This window comes from Haemorhous mexicanus, chromosome 1, assembly GCF_027477595.1.
Source record: "Haemorhous mexicanus isolate bHaeMex1 chromosome 1, bHaeMex1.pri, whole genome shotgun sequence".
Lineage (NCBI taxonomy): Eukaryota > Metazoa > Chordata > Aves > Passeriformes > Fringillidae > Haemorhous > Haemorhous mexicanus.
The window spans coordinates 16093618-16120576 of NC_082341.1; the positions used below are offsets into that span (position 1 = coordinate 16093618).

Below are 26959 nucleotides of genomic sequence, written 5' to 3' on the forward strand. Positions count from 1 at the left end.
TTTTACAGCCTATTTAAAGAACGCAACAACATAAAATCGTGGCCAAAGATCTGTCCATCTCATTGTTATGAGATGAAGAGAAAGGGAATTTAGGAGAGCCATGAAGGGAAGTTTTCTGGGAGTTGTTCTTCCGTTAGAGGCTGCCAGGGCAAAGGCTTGCAGAGTCATCGGTTCCTCCTCCAAACTGCCTTTACTTCCCCACTGGCATCCTGTGGTGGAGACAGAGCAGAGGGAAAGCCTCCACTTGCCTGCTTTACACCTTTGGTTATAACTTCAGGTGTAGGTGTGCTGCAGCAAGTGTGGTATGTAAATGCTTTGGCTGCTCCACAATTTCAAAGCTACTTTAATTCCTCAGCACGTTGAGATGCCTAGGTATGGCCAGATATTCATGAAAATGGATATGACAGCCGAGGCAAAATTTATACTGAGTTAATAAACAGAGCCAATATTTTATCCTTGCGCTCCTGATTTCTCTCCATCTCCATCTGCCAGAGGCATTAAATGGCTTTTAGGATAATATTAATTTGGAAGATTTGGGAAAGTATGAGATGTATGGCTAGCTTTAAATTGCAATCCGATTTAATTTTTAAAAATACAACTTGCTGGTGTCAGAAAGGGTATTTATTTTGGTATCAACATATTTATGATGACTTGGAAAATTCGTTCAAAGGGAAGTGAAATTTCTCTAAACTGTTCTGTTTTGTGTTAATATTGCTAGAATGATTCAGTAGTGTGGAATCAGAAAATGTGTGTAAGTATATTTACTGATGGTAAACTCTTTAAAACTGTTATGGTTTTTGGACACATTTAAATTCAAATGGTCTGGCAGCTGTAAAAATTTTATTCCCCTTTTTTTGTTTGGTGAGCAGCGTGTAGTTTTGTAGTAAGTTTGAAGGTACAATAGCCTATACTGCTTCTAAGCAGAGGCTCTGTTATATATGGTTCTGTTTGTTGGACTCATAGTTGTAGCACACAAGTGGTTGACAGTTCTGCTGAGGCCAGGTGTCCTTTGCTGAGGGCACGCTGCCACGCTGTCCCCCTCAAGTGTAGCTGTGCCAGCATCCAGATTAGCCAGCAAAGCCTCCATACTGTGTGAATTTAATGAAAGGTTGTGTGGCTTCTCAGCCCAATATCACATCAAATCCTGATTGATTTAAAAGAATTAAATCAGGTAATCAGAAGGCAGTTTATTACTTTTAAGAGGTAATGAGGAGCTTCCCTGCTAGCTGTTAGTTGCCTGTTGTGAAATACAGGGGTTCAAAATTGATTTTTTTTTTCTCTTAATAACACATTGGTTTAGGAAAAAACCCAGCACACACAAAGAACACCTCAAAGAAATGTATTAGTTCTACAGATAAACGATAAAATAATTTAAATATTTCAAATAGTTTACTTTCCTAAACTTGCTTTCTAAAGCACGTGATGATGTAGGATCATGAAATGGTTTGGGTTGAAAGGGACCTTAAAGATCATCTAACATCAAACCCCCTCCTGTGAGCAGGGACACCTTTTGCTAGGTTGCTCAGAACCCCATCCAGCATCACCTTGAATGCTGCCAAGGATGGGACAACCCCAGCTTCCGGGAGCAGCCTGTTCCAGTGCCTCACCAATCTCACCACAAAGAATTTCTTCTGCATACTAACCTAAATTTCCCATCTTTTCAGTCTGAACCATTACTGTTTGTCCTGTCAGTACAGTTCCTGACAAAGAGTTCCTCTCCAGCCTTCCTTGTAGGCCCTACTCAGATATTGGAAGTTAGTTGGAGGTCTCTATGCACACTCCTCCACACTGAACAGCCCCAACTTTCTAATATGCTTGACTCTTTACATTTGTGCATATTCCTATATTCTTCTATAAGCTTTTAAGTCAAGCATATGTGGCTGCATGTATATGACTGATTGTGTAATGGCATAACTTGTTTTGAGTGTTAATTCTTAAACTAGGCCCCACAGTGAATCAAAATAGTGAGATAATATACTGACTTGATTTCAGGCATCAGTACTGCTTGGGATTGTAGGACTTTTTCTCCTACTTTTATGACAGATACATCCTGTATGAGATCCATGATTAGCTTGTATCTTGACCATGAGAGGTTGAGATATGTGATAATCCAACACTGTTTCCATTACTCTTAGACCAAATTGATTTGAAAATATTGTTGATTTCTATTGTTAGAAGTCTTTACGCTCTTAATGAGATATTGTCTTCCTTTTGCAGATATAAAATGCTATGTTTAGTAGTCCTTGCTGCCCCTCCCCAGTGCCAAGTATCTTATAACCTTGTAAACTGTGACTAAAGGGTTAAAATATGGCCAGTGTGCCCAGTGCCTTCCTAGTGCTGGAATGAGTTCTTTCCTGACTGCCTGCCAGGTACTTGCTATTGCCTCCTCTAGGGCTGATGAAGATCAAGATAGAAATGCCAAAGACTTGCCAAACTGATGTCTATGGAAAGGACCAGTCAATTAGTCAAGGTTATTCGAGGTGCCATAGCAGGCTTCATTGGAGGAGACAGGAGTTAAAAAAAAAATAAAATAAAAATTTTTTTGTATGAGTTTTCCACAAGCTGCTTGTTAATTTGTCCTTGATGGGTCACTTTAAATCAGTTTTATGTATATGTTATTCTTGCAGATAAAAGGTGGGCTTTTGAATACTCATAAAAGTACATTTTATGAACTTTGAAAATAACCATGTTGACACAGTGTCTAGTAACTATGTTTTTGAGGGGTTTTGATTTTGAAACAGCTTTGATGAGCCATGCAAACAGGAACTTTGCAGCAAGTCTTGCCCTGTATGGATGCAGATAGAGATCAACTCTTTAACTGGCATCAGAACTTTAATGGTATGTGGTATGTTAAATCTGAAATACACATGTTGAGACAAATCCTAAAAGACCAATAACTGTTTCAAACAACTGCATATTCTTTAGCTCTGGGAGCCAAGTTCCAAAACTAAAGACTTTTCCATTTTGAAGGAAATAATATTTTTTAAAGTGATGGGTTTAAATAATTACTCGTTCAACATTTTCTGTCATAACATTGTTTTAAGGTGGGCTAACAAATTTACTGTAGCTTTGAGGAATAAAAATTAGGTACGACTTTTAAGTTAAAATACTATTGCCCTTATGAATATGCAGTCTTGTTCTTTGAGGACACTTACAGCAAAATTCTTTTTTTCATTAGAAAAAATATACAACATTGATATTTCTATTGCTCTGCCATATGTAAGGATTTCAGCATTTTACTTTTTTTTTTGTGAATTAGCAAATAAATCAAAACAGATATTTTTCCCAAGATGCCGATCACTTGCATGCATCACTTGTAGTTATGCAAGTGCATGATGTAGTTACTTGGTGTTCTATACTTTGAAAATTAATTTTTTTTTATAAAAACACTAAACCACAAAATTTAAAAAAGGTGCTTACTGGAATGAGTTAATCCATCTGGCTCTGGAGAGAAAAATTGTTACTCTTTAACTTTTTGTAGTGTCAGCAAGTCCATATATTCAGTGGAATTACTTAAGAGAACATAAAAAAGAATTATTTGTAGCACATAAATTTGAGCACATAGTGGTTTTTTTATAGCTGGAGTCTGATAGGACAGTCCAGTATGTCCATCCTAATATGCAGACGTACTGCAAATGTTTTTATTTGAATCTGTGCATAAATACTAATCTCAGATTTCAGAATGAAATAATTTTCAATATGTGCTGTTAGTGACTGATTTTGTTATTCAGCAGCAAGCATGTCAGAATAAGTGCTTCTACTGCAATGATGCTTGGTTGTAAGGCAAATGTCTGAGCCTTCGTAGAACTGTAAGGTACCGTTCAAATGTGAAAAAATGTTAGCTTGTTATAAATGGCAGCAAATGGTGCTGATTATTTTACCTTTGACAAAGTGGAAAATTTAAAGGTTGGTTTGTCCCATTTTATTAATACAGTAAATTTTTACAGTGTTGTTCTGGGCCTTTAGATATATGTTCTTTAGTGTTTATTATCCCTCAGATGCTGTAAAAATTCTAGATTTGAAGCCTGGCATCATTGTTCAGAATGCTAATTCAGGAAATTAATTAGTATATGAAAGCAAAGGCAGATCCGTGTTTCCATTTCTTTCCTTACGCTTACCAAAACAAAGTTGGTGTTTTCTTGTAAGAAAGTGATGGAACGCAGAGACCATATTTTTTATCATTTAGCACTAGTTTATAGCTTCCACAGACTTGTCCTAATAATGAAGCTATGAAGGATATGACAAGAATGGTGATATTAAATTTCTCTAGACTAACAGTAAATTTTTCCATTCTGATGTCAAGAATGTAGAGCATCTGGAATCTGCAATGTGAGTGGTTCAGTACGGGAACAGTTTAATCAATTGCTTAGCCATTTATTCTCCTCCTAGGAACAAGCCGTCTTCTGTAGAATATAACACTACAAAGGAAGCAATTTTCTAAAACTGGAAAAATCTTTTATGTCCTGTTGTTTCTGATTTAAAAGGTTTCCATTGCTTCTTACTCTTAAATCCGATTGCAGGTGCAAATCTACTCTACACATTTTAAAATTGGAATTAGCATTATTCTACACTTTGGTCTTCAGATCAAATAAAACTAAATTGTATTAATTAAGTTTAGAAAAAGGTGAAGAAGCTCTGAAGACAGTAACTGCTTGAGTGTGTTGAAAGAACACTGTTGAAATTTATCTTTTATCCTTTTAGGTATGATTACATTGTGATGGGTCCTGGGGTTCCTCCCCCCAGAGATGTAGGAACGACCAGACTTACTTCCCCTCTTAAAACTGCATAATTGTCTTACATCTCTGTGTTTAATCACATTGTTAGTTTTTTTAAATATATGCTCAGGTCTTCTGGGAATAAGTTATCTACTTTTAAAAATCAAATTAGTTTTTCTTGTGTAAGTCATGTTCACTGATTTTTGACACCTGAAGTGTTTTGATACTAGTAAATTTCAATGGGTGCATGATTCCTTTTGAATATAAATGCTGGTTAAACTTTGGCAAACTAGACTAAAAAAAAACCAAGAACCTAAGTAGAGTAGTGTATAATAAAAATTTTTTTGCAAGACACTCCACACAGTGGTGCCAATACCAGGCTTTAAAAACAACAGGATTTTTTTAATTGGCTTTTAATTTTTTTTTTTAAACAACTTCTAGGTAAATTTTTTAAAAGCTCTTGGTTGTGTTCATTTACATTGTAAATGTAACCTTCAAAAAAATGCGAAGTCCAAGCATGCCGTATGACTCAAGAAGGTGGGAAACATCAAAATTGAGACCAAAAGCACGATCAAGGTCTGGCAGGCAGTGGTAGCATTCAGCTTGGAGGTGCTGATACATCTCACTCTGGCCTTATACAATGAAGATGCATTTTTAATTTGCCAAACAATCTGTATTTTAGGGAGTATCACTACGACCTTTTGGAAAGTTAATTTTTTGTTTTATAAGTATTCAAAAGTGTTCGGTGTGGCATCCCTTCATACTACATCATTGCCATTGGAACAATTTAAAAAAAAATCTGCTTTTAACAGCCTGGCATTACTTAAACCATTGTTAAACTTGCACTTTTTCCCATGGCCTTTAGCTCTTGCTTCTAGAACCACCTGAGATACTATTTAGAAGTTTTGCAGGAGGTTTGAAGTTGATCTGAAGCACTCTGCTATGAAATTCAGATTACTTACACTGCTTCATGGCAGCTTCTCTGTAGAGTGAGATCTTATAGGGCTGCTGCCCTTCATGTGTAGGAAAGATGCATGTAACAATTGTTCAGATTTTTAAAGTAAAATTAGGCCAATATAGTGGTGTCAACTTCATCACCAGTTTACACTAACTTGACAAATTATTGTGTCCCTGTCCATATCACAAATGCACTTTCTTTAGAATGCCATATGCTGGTAAAGTCACATGCCAGCCACAATTTTCAGTTTCTTCACAATGGAATGATTAACATCAATACATTTCATGTAGACACAAGTAAAAATCATGTTTTACTTGGAGAGGTGTGTAGAATTTCCACCTACTTTATTTCTCAATAGATAAAAATCAGAATGCCCATCTGAAAATTTTTGATTTTGTGGTACTGCACACCACAGATGGAACAAGAAGAAACAAGAGGAAAAGTAAGCCTTTAGAGGTGCTACCACCTTCTTCTGCCATTACCTTCTGGAGCTGAGTCAGGTGATCTGTAATCACACAAATTTTATTTTAGATATGTTCTAGATCTTTGTCTTCTGTTCTCCCCAGGTTAATACACTAAGTCCTCATTCTGCCTGATTTTTACTTGGCTCCTTAATGGAGTTGTTTTTTTAATTCCTGGCTACATAGTGTTCAGTTTCGGGAGGAGTGTGAAGAGCAAGAGTGTGGTGCTCTCCAGCACGCTACATGGCACAGTCCTCAGTTTCCACTGCTGCAGAGAAGGGATGGATTCTCATTTCCTTCTGGCTGAAAGCTATAAACGCTGGACTCTAGAGCCAAAGCAGGGAAGAACTAGAAGCATGGCCATGATATTGGATAAAATCAGTCAGCACCTGTCTAATTGTCTGCACTTCCCCAGGGGAGTTGCACAGATGGGTGCATTGCTGTTGAAGCTGGAGTTGTGCACTAGGAACATGGACACCTGTTTCCCTGGAAGAGGCAGTTCAGGGCTATACAAACAAGTAAAGCTCACAGAAAATTTTGAGCTGGATGTGAAACCTTCATGTGTGTAAGGACCTGCAGGGTTTGGCAGTCCTGGCGTGCTGGCAGGTGGGCTTCTTCTCTGGGAGTTTTGTGTGTAAAACCAAAGTCTCATTATGGGCTGATTCAGTCTCCCCCTGTCACTAATAGTTAATCCATCAGGAAACACAAACTTTCATTTTATTTTTCACTAGGGATTTGATTATCAAAGTGTTGAGGAGCAAGTTACAAGGAGAGAATAGCTTTTATAGTTGATTACACGTGGAATTCAAGCAGATCTGATGGATCAAGGAAAAGAAAGCTTACTCTGTTACACACCTTTATTTTAGGGAAGTGTCTGAAGTTTCTGTTTTCTTTCTTCTGAATGACACACAGGAACTGTCCCCAGGCAGTTATGCCACAGTGCAAGCTTATATTGAAAATTTCTATTCCATTTTCTGACAGCCTTCAGGTTATTTTGAGGTAAATATATTTACAATAACGAAAGTGGCCAAATGTAAAGAATTTTTAAAATTTTCTAAATGAAAAAAAAGAATGTTTTCATTTTTCTAGATGGAACTGTTTTCATAAATTGTGTGATAAAACAACCATTTTTGCTAAGTTCTGAAGTTCTAATAATCTGGGAAGTTGTAATGACTAGTCCCACTGAGACCTTTTTTTTCTGGCTGTCACCTCAATCAATGAGTGTATCTTGCTAGGCAAAGCTTGATGGTGTTTTTTCTGTCTGCAAAATTGTAGTGGTTTGAGTTGTATCTTCTTTTTGCAGTATTTCTGAAGCAGAAACAAGAACAGATTTAAATAAAAGTAGGATTCTAAGAAACCCTAATGTCAACCACCAAAGATGCTTGGAGCACAAAAAGACTGAATCTGGAAAGAAGTTTTTTTCCCAAAATATTTTACCAAGGGGCAGTAAAAAGATGAAAATATAAATAATCAGAACCCAAAGGTGCTGTATGCATTGTTGAAAGGGATATGTACTGCCTGAAAAGGTTGTGAAATTATGTTTACGAATAAATATTCTAAATCATAAGTTTCAGGGAGATAATAAACATAATAACAGTAGGTAACCTGTAATTTACAACAATGTTCTTTTACCAGTAGAATATGTTGTAACTCTGCTTTTGTGATGAACAGCAGCACTTACTCAGACTAAAAATAATAACAGGACCGTGTATCTTGGATCCCAGGAGACTGTTGGTGTTTTTGTAGACAGCAGACAGGAGAAAAAGGCATTTTGTCCTTTTTACCCCAAGTAATCCCACTGGAAAATTAAACATGTGCTATGAATTGATATCAACTCATGCCAGGTTACCTCCCTAAAGAGGACTGCTGCAAACACTGTTGCTACATTTCTTGGACAGCACTTTGATGGTCTGTGTGCACGATGGATATTTTATGCTGTACGCTACTGTGGAACAGTGTGCTACTGTCTGCCCCTCCGAGACTGCTGCTGAGGTGTGCCACAAATAACTGAGAACAGCAATTGCTTTAGCCCTAGAGAGAATCTCAAATACCTGCAAATTAAAAATGTTACTGAAATATTTCTGTGTTCGTGTGTGTCTGGGAAAACTGTGTTGGTTTTGTTTTTGAAAATTTAATCCCGCAAAACAGAGAAGGTGCTTTTGTATTGCTGTGGATCCTTGCTGAACACAGGATTGAAAAAAATACTAAGCAATATATTAGCATGAAATATTTAGAAAAACCACGAACCTTTTTTTAATGGACCACCCTATCCAGTTTCTGTTCTTTTAAGGAAGTTTTTCCTATGCATGACTCATTTCACTCTTTGGCTAACATCAAGGGAAATGGAATAACTATTAAGCAAAGGAATGTATGCTTTTTTCTGGATTTGTCCTTTTCTCAAAACCTTTACGAATTTTCTGCATAACCTTGTGTAAATATATATGGATGTAGAAGCTTGACAACTGTGACAAGGTAAAAAGTACCCTGCTAATCACTTGTTTCTTAGTAATTTTTTCTTAATGTTCCTTTTGGTTCTACATGTTAATGTTGTGCTGGATACTCCAGACTCCCTCTTCAGTTAAAATGACATGCTCCAGGCAGCCAATTACACAGAACTGTTAAGTGAAATTAATGAGATCACCCTAGATCACACTTTGTGTTTTATTTTCATTTTATAGGTCTGTACGAGCTGCTGGCTGCATTGCCAGCCCAGCTGCAGCCACATGTGGACAGCCAGGAAGACCTGACCTTCCTCTGGGATATGTTTGGTGAAAAAAGCCTTCATTCACTGGTGAAGGTAAATCACATTTAAGTCAGATTCTCTTTGAGAAGAACATATGGAAAAATGTTTTGAGCGCCATCTAGTATACCAGTGACCAAACTGTTGCTCAGTGAAAACAAAACAGCCTTGTTTTAACTCTGTTTCTGGCGGGGTGGAAGTTGTTAAATAAGATTTTACCAAAAATACATAGATGATTTCATTTAAGAGTGATGTTTTGGCAGTGTAATGCTAATGCAACAAACATGTGTTGTTTGCCCTTGTTTAGAAAAAAGGAGTACGAAATAGTAGCAGGAAATCTGACACTTCTTTATGGTCAACATTCAAGACCTGGAGTTTAGCTTAAATAAATAAATGTTCACAGCAAAAATTAGAAGGAATATATTTTCTGAGGTCAAGTATGGCAAGAGTTCAGTAGCCACATTAATTTAAAATAATTTCCTTTAACAAAGTCAACTGAAATTCTAGTAAGCTGTTTCTTTTATTGGCTTGTCTCCATTTAATATTGTGTTTTGCTCATAAATATGCTGGACTAAAGTACAGCCTAAAATAAGTTGGACGAATACTTGAGTAAAATATTATGCTACAAAAATGATCAGCACCAAGAAATCAAAGCATGCCGTGGGAGTACACAGAGCTATCCCAATAATCTTAAAATTGTGTGGAGCTGAAAAATGGGACCAATCAGCTGGTTAAAAATATTCTACTCCTACAAAATGGTAAGTATGTCTTCAGTCCCCAGTACAGAGCTAATTCAAGCTGAAGGAAATTCTGAGGTCTGAAATGAGTCAGTAGATGGTAGTAAGCCATGCCATGAATATATCCAGACTTGTGCAGAATTTGTTGCCCGTGTCAATTACTGATCTAGAGGAAGCTTAAAACTGGGATTATTTCAAAGTAGGTTTGAAAGAATCATATTTTCCCATTTTTTCAGCTCTTTTATACTGGAAAAAGATGTAGTAATGTTGATACTTGGTCAAGTGCTTGGTGATACTCTTCAAAATACCTGAGAATTTACGTATAAAAGTAAACTTAAATGTTCTCTGGCATTTGATATGCAAAAGCAACAAACAGTGGTACAGTGCTTGACAATATTTGCTTGCCTAAAGAATTTCATCAACATTTCTGAAGTGCCATGGCTCCCAGACTCCTTGTGGCTTTGCTGCAGCTGTCTGTGCAGGTGGCTCAGAAGATCACTGTAAGAGGAATACCAGTCATCTTTCTGATGTAGGCTGACAGTGGTGTGCATCTAAGCAAAATGTTATGTCAGCTGCTAAATTAGTTTTCTTTCTGCTTTGGGAATTAAAGAAGGCTGGCTAGAAAATGAGTGTGGATCTGTGAAACATTGACACTTCAACATTTGCTCTGATTTTTTATCGAGGCAAAACCTAGATGTTTTCAAACTCCTTTCACTTACTGCCTTTTGCCCCTCAGTCCAAAAGAAGACAGCAGTTAACTGGTTTACTCACTTGGAGTATGCTCTCAGTTTGGAGCAGTTGGCTTTCCTAGCAGCTCTCCTGGTTGCATGCCCTGGTTATCATTTTGTTTGTTCTTGCAGGGTGGGTTGGACTTTCTGACTGTAACAGAAAAGAAAGATGAGTGAGGGGATCAGTGAATGGTCACTATATTGCAATTACAAGAAGGCATTGAAACGTTCCAAACATCTTCATTATTTATCTTGTGCCCTCTAGGTCCGAATACTGGACATACATGTAACTTTGACCCTGTCAATGCTTTTTTAAATGTCCTTTTAAGCCTCACGCTATCTTAAACTAGATACAATTCTTGAAATCTCAAAACTACATCTTTAGTGTTCACTAGTTGCTCTTCTTTAATACAGTATATTAATTTCATTTGAGACACAAAGTTTCTTAATTGCAGGAATTGAGACTGTTAAGAGCATTTGACATGACTGACCCCAGTGCATGTCACAGGCTATCAAACCTCACTTTTGATTTCTGTGAAGTTCTGGTATATAAAGTAGGGTATGAAAAGCTTTCAAAATGTTATCTAGTTCATTTACTTGCCTCAAGATGGGCTTAACTGTATGTGAAACTCATGGTATTGGTTTGACCTTTAATGCATTTTTAGGAGGATTGTTCAGTATCCTCTCAAGTTTCAGAGAAGACAGTCCCTAGCCTTTTTGGAAGAGAGCTGTTAGAGCAGAAGAATGAGCTCCATCTGTCATAGTTTATCCCTGTTACAAGGCTTCAGGAGTGCAAAATCTTTTTCTGAGTTCTGGTGTCTTATTTGAAAGACTGTTTTTCCTAGCAGTAACTTCTTAAAGTCAACTGTACTTGCAAAGACAAATGTTTTTAATTCTGCAGACAGAGAATGATGACACATTTTGTAATAAAAAAAAGAAAAAGAAAGGAAAAAATGTGCACTTGTCTTGGGCCAAGGATGTTGTGATCCTGGTATGTGGCAGTGTAGGAAGAAAATGAGCATGGGTATATTACCAATTAGCACTGATATTTCTCTATTTTTAATACATTGCTTAATAAAAATTTATACACCAATCTTCTTACCTTACTGCTTAATAATTTCAGATATTATAAAATACCTTTTTTCCTAAGTTATGAAATGGATAAAATGCTCCAAAATTATTGGAAGACTTAAGTATAAAGGAACTTTCTACTTTTTCTACAGATATTCTAAGTTTCATGGGTATTTAATTACTATAGCTTTTTCTTCATGGTTGTGTACTATAGCATATGGTTTGCTATTCTGGCTCTCTTAATATTGAGAAGGAAAAAAGAAGAAGAAAAAAAGCCCCAGACCTTGTCTTGGAGTTCTCTTCATTCAGTATTGTTGGACAGAAATCTCTTTGAGAACTTGGATGAGTCTAAGCTGTTCTAAGAAGTCAGAAATGGAAAAGTTGTATTAGATCATCCGATCCATTCCCCTGCAAATGCTGGATTGTTCCCTACAGTACATTCCTATTGTAGTTAGTAAAACCAGCAAACACTGATGCAACTGTTCTTGCTGTCCCTTTTCTTCAAAAAGGAATCTGTTGATGAGATTTTAGTTAACAAAGTAAAATATAGAAGAGGGAACCCACAAGTGTTGTTGACACTTTGGAAGGGAAAACTGGTTCTGGATAGTCTTTAAAATTTGTTTCTGCTTCCCTCAATTTGTTACTTCCTTCTTCTCACATGACTCTCAAATTTTACCAAAAATCTTTAGCCATCTCATTCCTTTTTATATAGCAGAGATCCCATTAATTCTGTAGAGATTTGTAGGATAGAAACATGAGGGGAAGATCCTTCAGGGTAATTACAAGCATTGATGTAGCTGATACCTGAAATAGTGCACGTGCTCAGCTTGGATGTTTTTTTAGGAAGGATAAATAAAGATATGCTCTCGCTACTCCTGTGGATTATTTTTAGAGGAGTGGCAAGAATTTCCATGTGCGTTTGCTTGCTGTTAGTGCACCAGACACGTTTTACTGTTTGTCTGTTTAGCTCCAGGATGAAGCTTCCACTCACACTGTTGCCTGAAACATTTCTGGTTGTGGATGTAATGCTCAAGAGTTGAGTAAACTTTTCTGTTGCACAGCTACCAAAGTATTTAATAACCAATTGCAGTTTGTTTTTGGCCAACTCAGTACTGTACTTTCCATTAAAGAAGCCGCAGCAAGTGGTGTTGTACTTTCTCTTGATAGGGAAGAGTTTGCACATTCAAAAGGCTATATGTTGCACTAGGAAAAAAAAAGAAAACTATTGTAAAAGTAAGGAATATATGGTGAATCAAGTCTGATTTTATTGTAGCTGCATAGTTTTTTGATATCTGGCCCTACAAAACCTTAATTTTTGCTAATTTTCCTAGTTTCACCTGGATTTGATTTGACTTGAAGTTCTAAGAAAGTTTATTTTCTATGTGCTAGAGTTTGACCGTGTAAACTGCTAAAATCATATCAAAAATAAACTAGTCAGGTATATCCTGGTGAAATTTCTTTGGCATGTAAATTGAATTGCATGATTACATAGCCCAAATTTTACAGTCATTGTGGTATAGAAGCATTGGAAATTTCAAGCGTGAGTACTCAGATTTTTCAATATATAAATGTAGATGGTTTCAGTATACTGTGGTTCCACATTTGGCAATGAGAAAAATAAAGATATTTACAAAAACTAAGTTGACTAAGGCAAAGCAAAAGGGATTGATTTGACACATCCTTAGAGATAAAATCAACTACATTCAGATGTCGTACTAAATCTTCAGTTTGAACTGTTTGTGGGAAGAGCTGTGCAGGTTATTTTGGCATTTGTGAAAGCTCCCATGGTGCAGCTTTCCCTACCCTGTGATATGTTGGCTGTTCTGTGTCGCAGTGGGCGTTGTTCAGAGTGCCGCAACCTTTCTGAAGAAGCCTCTTGAAAAAGACACCTCGGGGGCACAGGCGCGGTGTGCTCACACCGGGTGATTTCCGCTCTTCTGTGATCCAGGCGACGCAGAAGGAGAGACAGCATCTTCCTGTGGGGTTCCAAGGAGAGCCTTTATTGAGCTTCTTCCTCCAAGGGATCCAGGGATGAAAGAGCCCCTCAGGCAGGGAAAGCAGGGGTTTATATAGGGATCTTGAGGGGCGGGACAGAACACCGTGGCCAGTGGGATATATTGAATCTGCATGTCCCATCGAGGCGTGCTTGGAGAAGCCTTTCTTCTCACCCTAACCACCAGGCTGTGGCTTGAGGGGTTTTCCCTCCAGGGGGGAGTTGTGGAGTCTTTCCCTGTTGGCCCACCAGCCTCCACAGCTCTGCAGCCAACATCCAGGTGTGAACTGCCCAGATCATGTGCATTCACCTCCTGTGTTGTGCATCCAAATGGTGCATGCTCCTGCCTGGGCACCAAGCTCAGGCATCCAAAGATTCAGATCTTCTTCCCCTAAGAATGTAGAGAAAATGGACTTGTGATTATATCAGTTGTGAGATGCAACTGATTGTTCTGAATGTTTTGTTCTGTATTTTTGTTGGGGATGATCCACAGATGGAGGGAATAACATCTCTGAGTGTGGCTGAAAAGTACATGGTGGTGGAGGAGAATGTATTAGGTAGTGAAGACCAAAGCATGGCATGATAAAAAATGAAGGTTGGTCACCATACTGAGATAGAGGTGGCTTTCTGCATGGAAAGGTGATGAAGGAATATGTTGACTACTTCTGCACTTCAAGTTTGAAATTGACATTGAAATACTTTTTGCTGGACATATAAAACTTATTTCTTTTTCCATTACTTTGTTCCTCCTATATACTTTCCCTAGAATTAGTATTTATACAGTCTTCAAATTTATTGTTCAATTTGTCTGTTTTCTGCATGTCTCAAAACTTTTTTTTTCCTGTTAATCATATAGAAGAGGAAGAGAGCAGGGTTTGTTTGTGAGGGGATTTTGGTTGCTAATATATTTGCACGTGTTAAGACAGTGGTGAGAGTGGTTTCTGATTTCAGGGTGGACAAAACCAGCCACCTCAGAAAGAGCTCAGAGGAGCTCCAGTACACAAGAACTGCAAACCTGCAAAATGCACAAGAAGAGAAAGTGGGGCTGGGGTTTTGTACCTAACCTCAATCTATCTAACTGAGTGAGAGGGTTGTGATTTGGGGGGAAAGCACTGGAGAGTTGGAGAGGTGTATGGACCACCTTGGAGTGGGTGGAATAATTGAAACTGATAGCTCAGTCAGAAAAATGCTTCTTTGATATTCGAAGTCCTTAAGGTTCTTTACTGATGAGTTCTCAACTATATTTATTTTTAAAAAGCTGTGCCTCCCCAGTAAAGGGAACAAGCTGCAGTTCTCTAAATTCACATGAAGCTCTGAAGTGCTGTTTGCCTTGGTGGTAGGAAAAATGAAGGAAAAGGCAGTGAGTAAGGATTTACCACCTGGATGTCAGGAGGAGGAAGTGTGAGTGTGGAGAAGGTGGTTGATAGCCAGTAGCAATTCATGGCCAATGAAGTTTAATTGATCTTTGTACTTTAAAGAAGAATCAAGCAAGGTTGCCTCGTATGTTATAGCTTACACCTTTCAGTCAGAGAAAGCAAGCAAAGCCTCCTCATGGCAGAAGTAAAGTGATCACTCTTGTGACACGGACTGTCCAAACAGTGCACAGATGTGGTCTGTTGTGCTGGTGTGGAAAAAAGCTATTTCTGGCAAGAGGAGAAGGAATTTACTAAAGTTGAAGTCATTAATAATGATGAATTAGATATTAGGTGGCAGTTATTTGTCATTCTTTAAATCCAGATCATCAGAGACACAATACAGTTTTCAGCTCTAAAGAGCTACCTAGGAGTAGGTACAGTGGGGTGTATGTGACAGTATTGGGCTACTGAATGTGCAAAGATGTTTTAAAGCTGCATGGAAGAAATTAAAACATTTTCTTTTTCTCATTCTTTTTCTCATTCTTTTTCTCATTCTTTTTCTCATTCTTTTTCTCATTTTCTGTAGAGTAAGATTGATCTCTAATTTTTTTTTTGAAGCTTCCTGCTTGAGTTTTATGTACAGAATATATATGGAGGAATGCTAGAATTTTAGTATTCATCTGATCCAAAGTATTTGTAGGTAATGGTCTAATTAATATACCAAAATACAAACTTGCCACATGCTTTCTACTTAGCTAAAGCTGAGAATTATTGGGAAAATAATGCTCTATAAGAAATCTTCTTGATGACTGATATTTGGAGTAATTACCACTGAAGCAATGAGTCATTTTGCTTCCATCATAATTATTACATTTTAAAAAAGTGTAATGCAAGGTGTTACTCCTCATGAAATGCTGCATAAACTTAAAATGTTACTTTTGAAGCCAAAGTGATTTTTTGAGACTTGCTCAATTGCCAGCAACTGAAATGTGTAAGCTAAGTGATCACTCTTAGCTGGAGGCAGTCAGCTGCCTTTAAACTTAATTTCCATGGGAACAGTGATCAGATTAATCAAAATAAAGTAATTGAGGTTTTATAGAAAATAGTACAGGATCTTTACTTTATTCAGGCTGATATTGTTTCCATGAAAACATTTGGAAAAAAGGTAGCTAGCAGCCAGGCACTGAGCAAATGTTTGCTTTTCTTGTTAAGATTCATGTATTTTCTGGTCACTCTGTGTATGTTGAATCCTTTGACTTGATTCTGCTTTTGTAGTATAAAAAATGCTGTACATCAGGTAATAACTGGGCAAAAGTAAGCAAAATAAAAATGGATTCCTTTTGGAATAATAGCTAAATACCCCAACCTTCCATGTTTCATCTCTCAGTAAAGACAAAGTTGTTTTATCATGTGTGTTCACTCATACATACCTGTGCTTATTTTTGACTTCAATTATGTGAAAAAATGCCCCTCCTATTTATTTAGGCATAGCTTTAGATGGTGTAGCCTTATTTGTAGAAGAATGCAAGTTAGGGCCAAGTGGATGAAATAATGCAGTTGTGAAATATGGATACTATGTGATGGTTCAGCTAAAAATATTTGTTATAGTGTAGCTAGTATTTTGTTTACTAGGAAGTAGACAGCTGGTGGACATAAATAATTATTTTGTCCTTCCATTCAAAGTTTGGTGAATGGATTTTCCTGTGTTCTCTTTTGTGTTTTTTTTTTTAATGTATTTTTATTTTGTATATTTTGGTAGAAATTTAACTGAATATCTAGTGTTAACTTCTTTGTCAGGAATCTAGACATTTGGTGTGTCTAAGATCTTTCAGTTTCTATATCAGAGCTGCTAATGTGTTTAGTAATAGGCACTTGCAACTTTTCATCTAGATTTTTATGAGGAAGTCTTGTTCCTGTCATCAACTCCTCTATCAACCCACTTCATGAAAAATAATAATAAAAAACTGAAGCTCAGATCCCAAAAGGATCAAATTGTCTTGTTGACAGTTTAGTCTCATAAAAGCTGTAGAAATAAGGTTGATATCAGAAGTCTCTACAGGTGGTGTACCAACAAACTTTTAAAATTAAAAATAAAGCAGATAAGCTTATGAAATCAGAGGTGTGAAGTGTTTGTCTTTGAGTATTACTTGAAACTTGTGAATAAATCAGTGCTTTGGAATGTGAAAAAACTTTGGTTTAGGTTAAAGTCCAGACAGAGGCTTTTTTTTGGATCAGTGGTAATTGATTTAAAGTTTCTGCTGGGAAACCTCCAAAGAGTAGCAGAAATCCAGCCAAAATGTACTGGACATAAAATAAGAAAATCAATCCTTCTAAGATAAATAGTTTGTAATTTCACTGTTACCAAGGGGGCAGTGTACCAGCCTGGTGACCAAACTGGTACAGCAGTTCAAAGAGAACTTTCAGAACCGAAATCCATACACATACCCAGATTTTTCTTGTCTTACAAAGCTTGTGCAGTATTTACTTAACCAAAGTGATACATTTTTTGTCTATGATACTGAGACTAATGAAAGGTCTCATAAGCTGCTCAGTAATAGTCTGATAAATCCAAGACATCCAAGGATAATGTAATTTTAAACTGTTTTTCTACAGTGTTCTTTTTCCTTGGACCAGAAGTTCTGTGGCAGAACATGTGAGGGAGTGTTTAAAACAATTATTTTGTTACTGTCTTGGACTGTTTTCCTTTTAGGAGCAGAAAGTCATAACTACCCAAACCAACCTCTGCAGTGTGAAAACATTGTAAGAGTTAAGAAGGATGAGATGTGATAGTTATAAAATCTTTCTGAAGCATGAAAACTGATACAATAAGATTTAATAAAAATTGTACTTTTAAGATCCAGCAAAAATGCCTGCCAGTGTTTCCTACCAGCAGGTTTTGTTACTGCTTATATTAGCTTAACTTCTTTTTTTTGGAAGTCTTGGTTGTATCCTTTCTCCAGCTAATTTTGTGAAGTTCATTTGTAGTGTTCACTGATCTTTGCTACATTACACACATATTCTCTGTCCGTAGTATGGTAGGTGTGCACTATTCCTTGGACTTCCACATGGCACTTTGGCATAGCAGTGTTCTCTTAACCACAGGTGGTTTTCTCTAATAGCTGTTCCTGTGTATCTCTGTAGAGTCCAGTGCTCACCTTGCAGGTGTTGTTGAGAGCTGCACCATGTAAATGCTTAATGTACCAGTACTCTCCACTTGGAGAATAGCCAGTTAGGAGCTGAATGAATAAGATTTGAGAGCATGCAAAGAATAAGGCTTACTTTCTGTGCAAGTGTCATGGGTTGACTTGGGCCAGATACTAGGCACCCACAAAAGGCATTCACTCACTCAACTCTGTGGTTGGACAGAGGAGAGAAAATTTAACAAATGGTTCACAGGTTGAGATAAGGACCAGGAGAGATCACTCAACCAATACCATCGAGGACAAAACAGGCTCAACTTAGAGACACAAAGTGAATTTATTACCAACAAAATTAGAGCAGGATAATGAGAAATAAAATAAGCCCTTAAAAACACCTTCCTCTCACTCCTTCCCAGCTCTACCTCCAACACCAGTGGCGCAAGGAGATGGGGAATGGGGGTTATGGTTGCTTCATCACCTGAGGCTTCTCTGCTGCTCAGGGAGAGGAGTTGTTCCCTTGCTGCACTGTGGGGTCCTTCCTATGGGAGACAGTTCTCTGTGAACTTCTCCAGCGTGAGTCCATTTCATAAACAACAGTTCTTTGTGAATTGCTGCAATGTGAATCCATCCCACAGGCAACAGTCCCCCGTCAAACTGCTGCAGCATGGGTCACTCTTTTACGAGATGCAGTCGTCCAAGGACAATCTGTTCCAGCCTGGGAGCAAGGGCTCCTCTTTCTGCAGGTCACCCACTGGACCACAGCCTCCTCCAGGCATCCACCTGTTCCAGCATGGGCTCCTCCACAGGCTGCAGGTGGATTTCTGCATTGCCCGTGTGTCCCCATGGGCTGCAGGGGCACAGCTGCTTCACCATGGTCCTCACCACAGCCTACAGAGGAATCTCAGCTCCAGCACCTGTAGCACCTCCTCCCCCTCCTTGTTCACTGACCTTGGTGTCTGCACAGTTGTTCTCACATCTTCTCTCATGTTCTTGCTCCTGCCCTTCTCTGGCTGGAATTAAAACTGCCCCACAACCTTTGTTTTGATTTCTTCTTAAATGTGTTAACACACAGGCATTACCACCGTTTCTAATTGGCCCAGCCTTGCCTAGCAGCATGTCCATCTCTGGAGCCATCAGGGACTGGCTCTGCTGGACATGGTGAAAGTTTCTAGCAGCTTCTCACAGAAGCCTCCTCTGTGGGTCCCCTCCTCTAACAAAAAACAGGCCATGCAAAACCTGGACAACAAGCCAAGGATGAGTAATTTATTATAGGCAATTGCTGTAATTTAACTGTGCCTTCAATACAATAGCAAAACCTAAATGTACAGATTCACTCTGACATAACATCTCGATCAGAATGGTGACATAGTCTGTTTCCATGCTACAGGGGAAAGGGCTTCATGCTTTCTAGATCACCTGAACCACTCTGAGGTATCAGTAGTGTAAAAAAATCTTTCTTATTCCTGTGGTGACATGGAGTGGTCTAAAGTTAGAGCTGTCTTAGATTTGTTTTCAAAAAACACTGGTGCCTCAGTGGGCCATTTAGAGTTGCACATGCATACCTTGTGGTCAGGTATTTTCTGTCTTCCCCCACTCCCTAAGACCAATTTTTCCCTCTGTGTGCTCTCCCATGTATGTCTGCAAGCTTGTACTATTTCTTGTCTAAATAAATAATGCTTGGATTATTTATCCTCTCTTAGGAAATTAACACAGTAAGTGTATGAAGATTAAATACTTGTGTGCCATGTTAACATGGCTCTATAAATTCATAGGGAAAGCTCTGCTTTCATTTAGTTTGATACATTGCTTTCATGTATTTGCAGTTACACTATTTCATTAGATGCAAACTAAGCAATACTCCATCAGTGCTGGAATGGAAGGTATTTTGAAATTTGCCAAGTGTAGCAAATACCAGGACAGGAAGACTTCTCGTTCTTGGCTGCAGAGATGCAGTCTGGTGCACTAAGAGATGGATGCAGCCACTGCTGAGCACCTGCACCAGTAGCCAATTGACCAGAAATGCCACCACAGGCAGAGTGGTGCTTCAGCCAGCACAGGCACCAATGTCACTCATGTGAAAAAAAAGCAGGCAGCCTGGTCCCATTTCTCATCTCCAGATGATCAAGGCACTGCTGACAACACACATCCTTCTGCTCTCTAGATTTCTAAAGAGACCCATGTTTGTAGATTCCTCAAATTCCAGCACAGGTGTACAGTCCAGCTGAATAGCCATACCTGAGCTCTTTACCCAGCCACAGGTTAAGACTGTAAGTCCTTTCAGATAAGGGTCTTGTCTTATTTGCTGCCTACACCATTAGGGAAATACAAACATACTCTTTTCTTCATTTTATGGACTTGGATTTCACACAGAGAGACATATACCCATCAATATTATTATCAATAAAATAATAAACCATTTTGACTTCTGAATTCCGCTGCATATTTTAATTTCATTATCTATAGTTCTCACACTGTACTAGATGCATCAGCATAACCCTCTTGATCCTTTTGCTAGCCAGCGCTTCAGAACTGTTTGTTTCAGAGAATGTTAGTGCTAAGTTGGTACTTTGTGCTCTCTCCTTCAGTTTTAGGTTGTTTTCCCTCTGATTTTGGTTGTGCTGCCTTTCTCCTTCACTCTGTTTCACAGAGCACTAACATGAAATTATTGTTCCCCAGAGTAGGAGATTTGCAACCTTGGAGCCACTGACTTTTTTCAGCCCCAGTGGCTCAGGTACAGTGTGACTCTTTATGAAGAACATGATGTTTACTGAGTGGAAAGCATGGGGGAGGGTAAACAATCTTTGTTGGAAATTAAATCTGTATTGTCTCCCTGTCTCTTTCTAACTTTTCTTGTTGGATTTTGCTAGCAATCACAGCCTGCTCAAGGTAATTCCAGTGATTTCAGTTATTCACAAACATGACTGCCTCAATTATTTTGATAGCAGGAGTTAAAAAACACTCCAGTCCTGCCAGCTATAAATGCTAGGGATTATGTATGGGATAGCCTTGAGTACTGCTTTACATTTAGTATGGATATCATCTTCATAAAGTATTTTCAATTTTAATGTGCTTTACAGATTGGGTTTCATGGAAAGGAGCAGTTTTTGTTGAGATTCAGTGATTAAATAATTCAGTAATGATACTGCAGACATACACAGCTTTAATCAGGATCAAACCATAAATCAGGGTGTAATTTTGAATTTCCAAGTTTCAAACATTCTAGGAAAAAAGTAACCCATAATTGTCATCATGTTAATTGGCATCTAAAATACTAAGCTGATCATACTGAAGTTTAGTGTATCATTAAAGGCTAACTACAAATCATACCCTAGCACGTGCCAAGCAACAAAGCATTTGTAATTGTGTGCCTGTGTGGTTTCATTTGGAAACATACGCTTTCCACCAATTTCTAACTAATATCTGACCAAGTCTTATTATTGTCTTCTCCCAAAGGGGAAGCAATATTTTCCTTTTGTGGTATATCAGGAAACCACTGTGGAACACCTCTGTGTAGCTTGATCCTGTGTTCTGTCCTGCTTCTGCTCTTTCTCTTTTTGTTTTCTGAATGTGCATATTTGTCTTTTAACTTTCTAGAACTGAATTATTTTTTATAATTTTTTTTCTATTACTAAATGAATGTTTAATGTATGAAAGCCTTTTATTCCCTTTGTGTTATGTGTATTTATCTCTTCATAACCATTCTGTCATGGTTGCTCTGTGATAATGTCATTGTGGTTTTTACTTACCTCAGCTTTTCCACCAGTTTAATAATGTAGGCAAGAGTGACCTCTCATTCACTTGAGGCTGATCATTTGAAGATGGGTATGGTTAAAGTACTATATTTTGATTGAGGTGGGGGAGCTCAAGTTAAGCTGGATCATTATTTTTGTTCTCTTGTTCTATCAAGGGTAAACTGACATTTTTGCTCAATAGAAAAGAACATGTGTTGCCTTTTTGTTCTGTTAATGTTATGATTCATGGCATAAAAATGTAAAACAAAACATCGGTTGCTAATGATACTCCTGGTATTATTTAAATTTTTGCTGGTTTCATATTCAAATGCAGTGTAAACCAGGCTAGGTCATGCTAGCCTGTTTTGGTTGGATCCTACTTGGAAAAAGGGGACTGGAGCTGGGGAACAGTTCCAGGTTGGAAACTGTCAGGAAATCTCTTGGCATCCCAGCAGCTGATAATTTTGTGTTGCTGTTCTCTATATTTATAGATCCTTATTACAAGAATGAAATTGCTAAATTTTTCCCTATATTCTTTTTTGTAATGGTAGGAGTATCAGTGCAGCTCCCTTATCTTTGTTACTCTTGTCTCCTCATGGAGCAATTTCTGCTGTTTTCTACCAGCTTTCCAATATTTAAAGATACGGTGTAGCTGTAATTTTGTACACCTGTGCAAATACATTTGTGTTACCCCTTCCAATATAAAAATAAATTAATATGTTTGCTTTGATTTGAAGCTTCCTGTGAAACAGGTTTGTATTTTGAGGTGATTTAGTGCAAAACTTGGAGTGCTCTGGTCTGAAAAGGTATCGGAAATGGCAGTAAATCTCTCCTAAATTACCGCAATTTTCTTCCAATATTTTGTCATTATTTTTCATATTTCTCTTTTTCCTACAGCACACATTGCACTTAAGTGTTGGTGTTTCTCTGTCCTCTACAGGGAAGGTTGAGAACTAATTTTGTCTTTTAAAACTAATGTAGTTTTCTGGTTGAAGTTACTTGGGACATTTTACTCCTAATGCATCTCTGTATCCTTTTAGGAGAAATTAAGATGCTGTCTTCATGTATTTCTAAATTAAAATTGTTGCTATAAAACTTACTTGTTGGTATTAATTGATTTATTTTAAGCTCTTTGTTTTGATTTCCATGCAGTTTAAAATGTAGCCTGGCCCCTGGCTGCAGTGTGCAGGCCTCAGCAGCTTCTCTTCTTACCTTCTATGCCTTCTGAAGTATTCACTGCAAGTCTTCATTTGCTGGTTTTGATTGATCTTAACTTTACCCCCTATTTACATATTTTCTTCACATATAAAAATTTTTCTTCAACTACTTTTACCATTATTTCCAGAAAAAAAAAAAAGTGATTTTGTGTTTGTCCCTCATTGTCCAAGGTCTGTTTGGTATGTTGTGATCTGCTTGGCAGGCTTTGTGACCAGTCACCTGTTTCAGAGATAAGGGAAGTCTTGAATGCAAAGCATGTCTTCACAGGTGTTCTTTGCTTTCATGGCCATGATTTCATTAAAGAACATTTAAGTAAATGTTTAGTTTTATGCTGGTGACTTGTCAGAATAGTCTTAAGTATGAACATAATGTTAGTGATTGTTTCCTGTTTTGTTTTGCTTGGTTTTTTAACATGGACAGTATGCAGTCAGAGGGAGAAGGGAATGGTGATGTTTTTAGCTCCCTTGCCTGTTGGCAGAGGCTGGCAGAGATTTTGCTTGGTGCCTTTAAGCACCTTCACATGCAGCTGCTTTTTATTTGTCTGTCTGTCTTGCCTAAGGTTGATGTTTGGAGGAGTCTACCTCTGATGGCTTTTACATTTGAAGTTCTTCAACACTGTTTATTTGCATAACTTAAGTCTCCTGCAGTTTTAAGTGCAGAATTGACTAAAAATCCATTTCTAGGTTTCATATTTAGAAACTGCATTAATGGTTAAGGTTAGTCCTCAGTAACTGTTTACAGTTGACCTCTATTAAATTAATTATTGTGAATATTTAAAAAATATTTACTCTGTTATTTTATTAGGGTTTTGGGTTGGGATCCAGTGTTTGTTGGACTTTGATGCAGTTTTAGCGAAAGTTGTATTTACAGCAAAATTCTGCTCTGATGATGGAGGCCTTAAATAAAAGGGTTTTTTGCATTATCTGATGCTTCAGAGTAGCTTCTTTTAAAGAGTGGCAGATTTTTCTTGAGGCATGTGTTAGGGAAACAAAAGAGTAAGAATAGAAAATAGTAACTAAATTGTAATTGTGTTTTGCATGTGTATGAATGTCTAAAAGATTGGGGGTTTTATTCCTATCAGTAAATTTTGATATGTAAGGACATGCAGCTTTCAATGTCAGTGTTTTTCTTAAAAAGTAATTTATAAGGAAAACCATAATGTTGTGAGTTATTTGGTCTTTTGTGTTGTTGTTGTTTTTCTTTGTTGATTTTTTTCTTTGCATCTGAGTTTTATTAATTACATGACCTGTGTTGTATCATGACATGTTGCATAGGATGTAGTAAAAGCAGAAAGTGAGCTGTGTATTTCTCACATCACATAAATTGTACTGACCCCACTAGATGGTGCTAATTGATAAATGTATGTCTATGTATATTTATATAGATGTCTTTAATTTTAGCTTATAGCATAGATGTCCATGTCTGTGAATGAAGTTTGGGTATTGAATGGGTTAATTCTGTAACTCTGAGCTGCACAGAAGTGACCTCTTCAGTGAACCTGAACTGAATTCAGTCTTGGGCTATCTTGCATTGAGTACAGACTGTAAGGATGATGTTTACTGTACTAAGCAGAAATAAACCCAGCTCCTCAAGATTTAAAGTTAGCAGTCTCTGAATAGTAAAACTGAAAAAGCCCAATTCTATGCCAAAGTGTCTTAGCCTGTATGCAGCAAATCCTGTTTTCTTCAATTAATATTTAACTGGCATTTCTCCAGAATCCTAATTCTACGGGGAATGGAGCTTGCTGAAAAAAGCAACCATCTGACAATCAAACGAGTAGTTTAGCTGTCGTTCCTGTTGGAATTGTGTTTACTCGGAGAGCAGGGTTAGCAAAGTTCTTTCCTTTGGATTTATATCGTTCACAGAACAGTGGAAGTCACTTTCTTTTGGAAACGTCTGGAAATTTTGTTCCGTATAATGAAATAAAAATATCAGTTTGAATTTGCGATGTTTAAAACCAGTAGTATCAGAAGAAATGAAATTTACAAAGCAGAACATTTACAGATAAAAACATACTTGTGGGTAAATTAGATCCTTTTAATGTTTATCTAAGTGTAGGTGTTTTTTGAAAGAAAGCATTGAGACATTTGAGACATTATTGAGGTAAGTATTAAACCTAGGCACATACTTGTTTTGTTTCTAGCCTCTAAATTAAATCCTAAACTTAGACTTCAAGGAAGTTTATTAGCAGTGAACTGGGGACCTGCTCTTATTGCACAGTGTTTCTGTACTTTCTTAGCAGATTTGCAAAGACAATTCTAATCTTTCAGCTCTGTCTCACATTGAAGATTCTTCTTCCACTGTATTTATCTGACAAAGCAGGACCATACAGTTCATTTAAAACCTGTCCTGTTACCTTTTTATTTGGAAAAGTGCTCTTTTAATTTAATCTAATTTAATTTAATGTAATTTAATTTTTTTTAACATGCTATCTCCATATTCTTAGCAAGTTACCTCTTCAGTCCTCTGACTTGAACTTTGGGAATAATGTAACATGAATGGTTATTAGTATTGGCAAAGAAAATACTGTAAATTTTTGTTTGAATTCACTTTATGGCTCTTTTCTTTGCTAACCAACATACCAGCATAAAACGCCAGGAAATAATGGAATATTGCTTTGGGTTTTTAAAGTTGCAGATAATCAAACTCGATCACCTGTCATGAAATGTTCAGGATTGTCGTTTTCCCAGGTGACCCTGAGCTGTAAGAAGAGTGCTGTTGCTAGTATGTTTTCTGCTTAGAAGGATTTCAGATACTGATAGTTTCTAAAGTGCAGTCAGCTGTTGATGTGATCTTTGTTCTTTACATTTCAGCAGCATCTCCAGTCTTGTTTCTTTCCTTTTTGTGTTCATATTTATCAGAATAGTTATGCATACCTATTTCAGATATTTTTTATTTGAAGTATTCAAATCTGATATTCAGGATCAAAGAATGATTATATTTTTATGATTTTTCTAAGAAAAAACTCCTCCTCTCAAATTCATAAAGATCTTTAAATTTAAAACCAAAACCAGACCTTAAAAGGAGAAACACTTTTTTTCATAAAACAAAAACATTATATTTGCACTGTTAAAAAAAGGTTTGCTATAAAGCTGAAGAAACTTCTATATTTCTTAAAATCCGACCAATACAAAGACTTTAAGTTTTTAATTTCTGACGTTTTAGATCAGTTCTTCGGATTATTTGTTATACATAGTAATTCAAATTAGTTAGGCATACATTTTGCAAGTCTTTGTTGCGGTACTTAGACACAGGTGATACCTGAAAAGAAGATTTTTCAGTGAAAAAATGAAAGGTGACCTTCAAGAAAAAACAAAACCCACAGGTTATTTTTGGAAGGTAGGATTGAAATAATAGAGACAGGTATTTGTCTTTTTCTGATAATTTTTATTTTAAATTTTTTATTTGTTAATTTTTATTTGAACTAATTTTTAGCTCATTATTGTCTTGAATTCAATGTTTTTCATCAAGTTTTTTATTTAGAACCATTGTATAAACAGCTATTGCAGTAAATGTTGTTTCCATCTTTATTTCATTTCAGCTGTGCAACTTTTCTGTGTGCTCTTCCTAAACAGGGAAGATCTTCAGCGGGAGTTACAATTCCTTTCTTGCTTGCATTAAGTATTCTTTAAGTAAAAGTATATTTTAAAAGTCACTTAGAAATAAAGATTTCCTGACATATTTGACATATAAACAAATATTGCGGTTGGTGATGTGTATGTCACTATCAGTAATTGAAATATCAAAAAATGTAAGATTACAGTACTTTTTCCTAAAGAGATGTCATTGTAGTAGTATTGGTTTGGAAATAAAATACACTTTTTGTCTGTGATTAGTCATTGTCTTCCTTTTGGTGTTGAGGAAACTGATGCTTAGTTCCTTTGGTGATGTGCTTTTAAATCTTTGGATAAAAAAATGATTATAATTCTGAGTACTGTTACCACTGAACCTTGCGGTATTTTATATAAGACTTTGAGAGTTTTACTATATGCATGTTCAGTTTTCTCTGTCTGCAGTACTGCACAAAATTTCCTGGGGGTTGAGTCAGGATCTTTAATGAAAGACTTGGTATATTGTGTTGTGAATGATGAACGCTTATCATTTTCTTAATG

The 26959-nt window shown here is 37.1% G+C and overlaps 1 protein-coding gene across 4 annotated transcripts in view; it reads left to right on the forward strand.

Moving 5' to 3' along the window:
• Positions 1–26959, forward strand: part of MPP7 (MAGUK p55 scaffold protein 7) — a 147452-nt gene that overhangs the window by 45461 nt on the left and 75032 nt on the right. For all 4 annotated transcript variants that reach the window (XM_059841146.1, XM_059841168.1, XM_059841161.1 and 1 more), the window contains one exon: positions 8813–8931. In XM_059841146.1, the coding sequence (XP_059697129.1) occupies positions 8813–8931 (119 nt within the window). The remainder of the gene's footprint in view (positions 1–8812; positions 8932–26959) is intronic.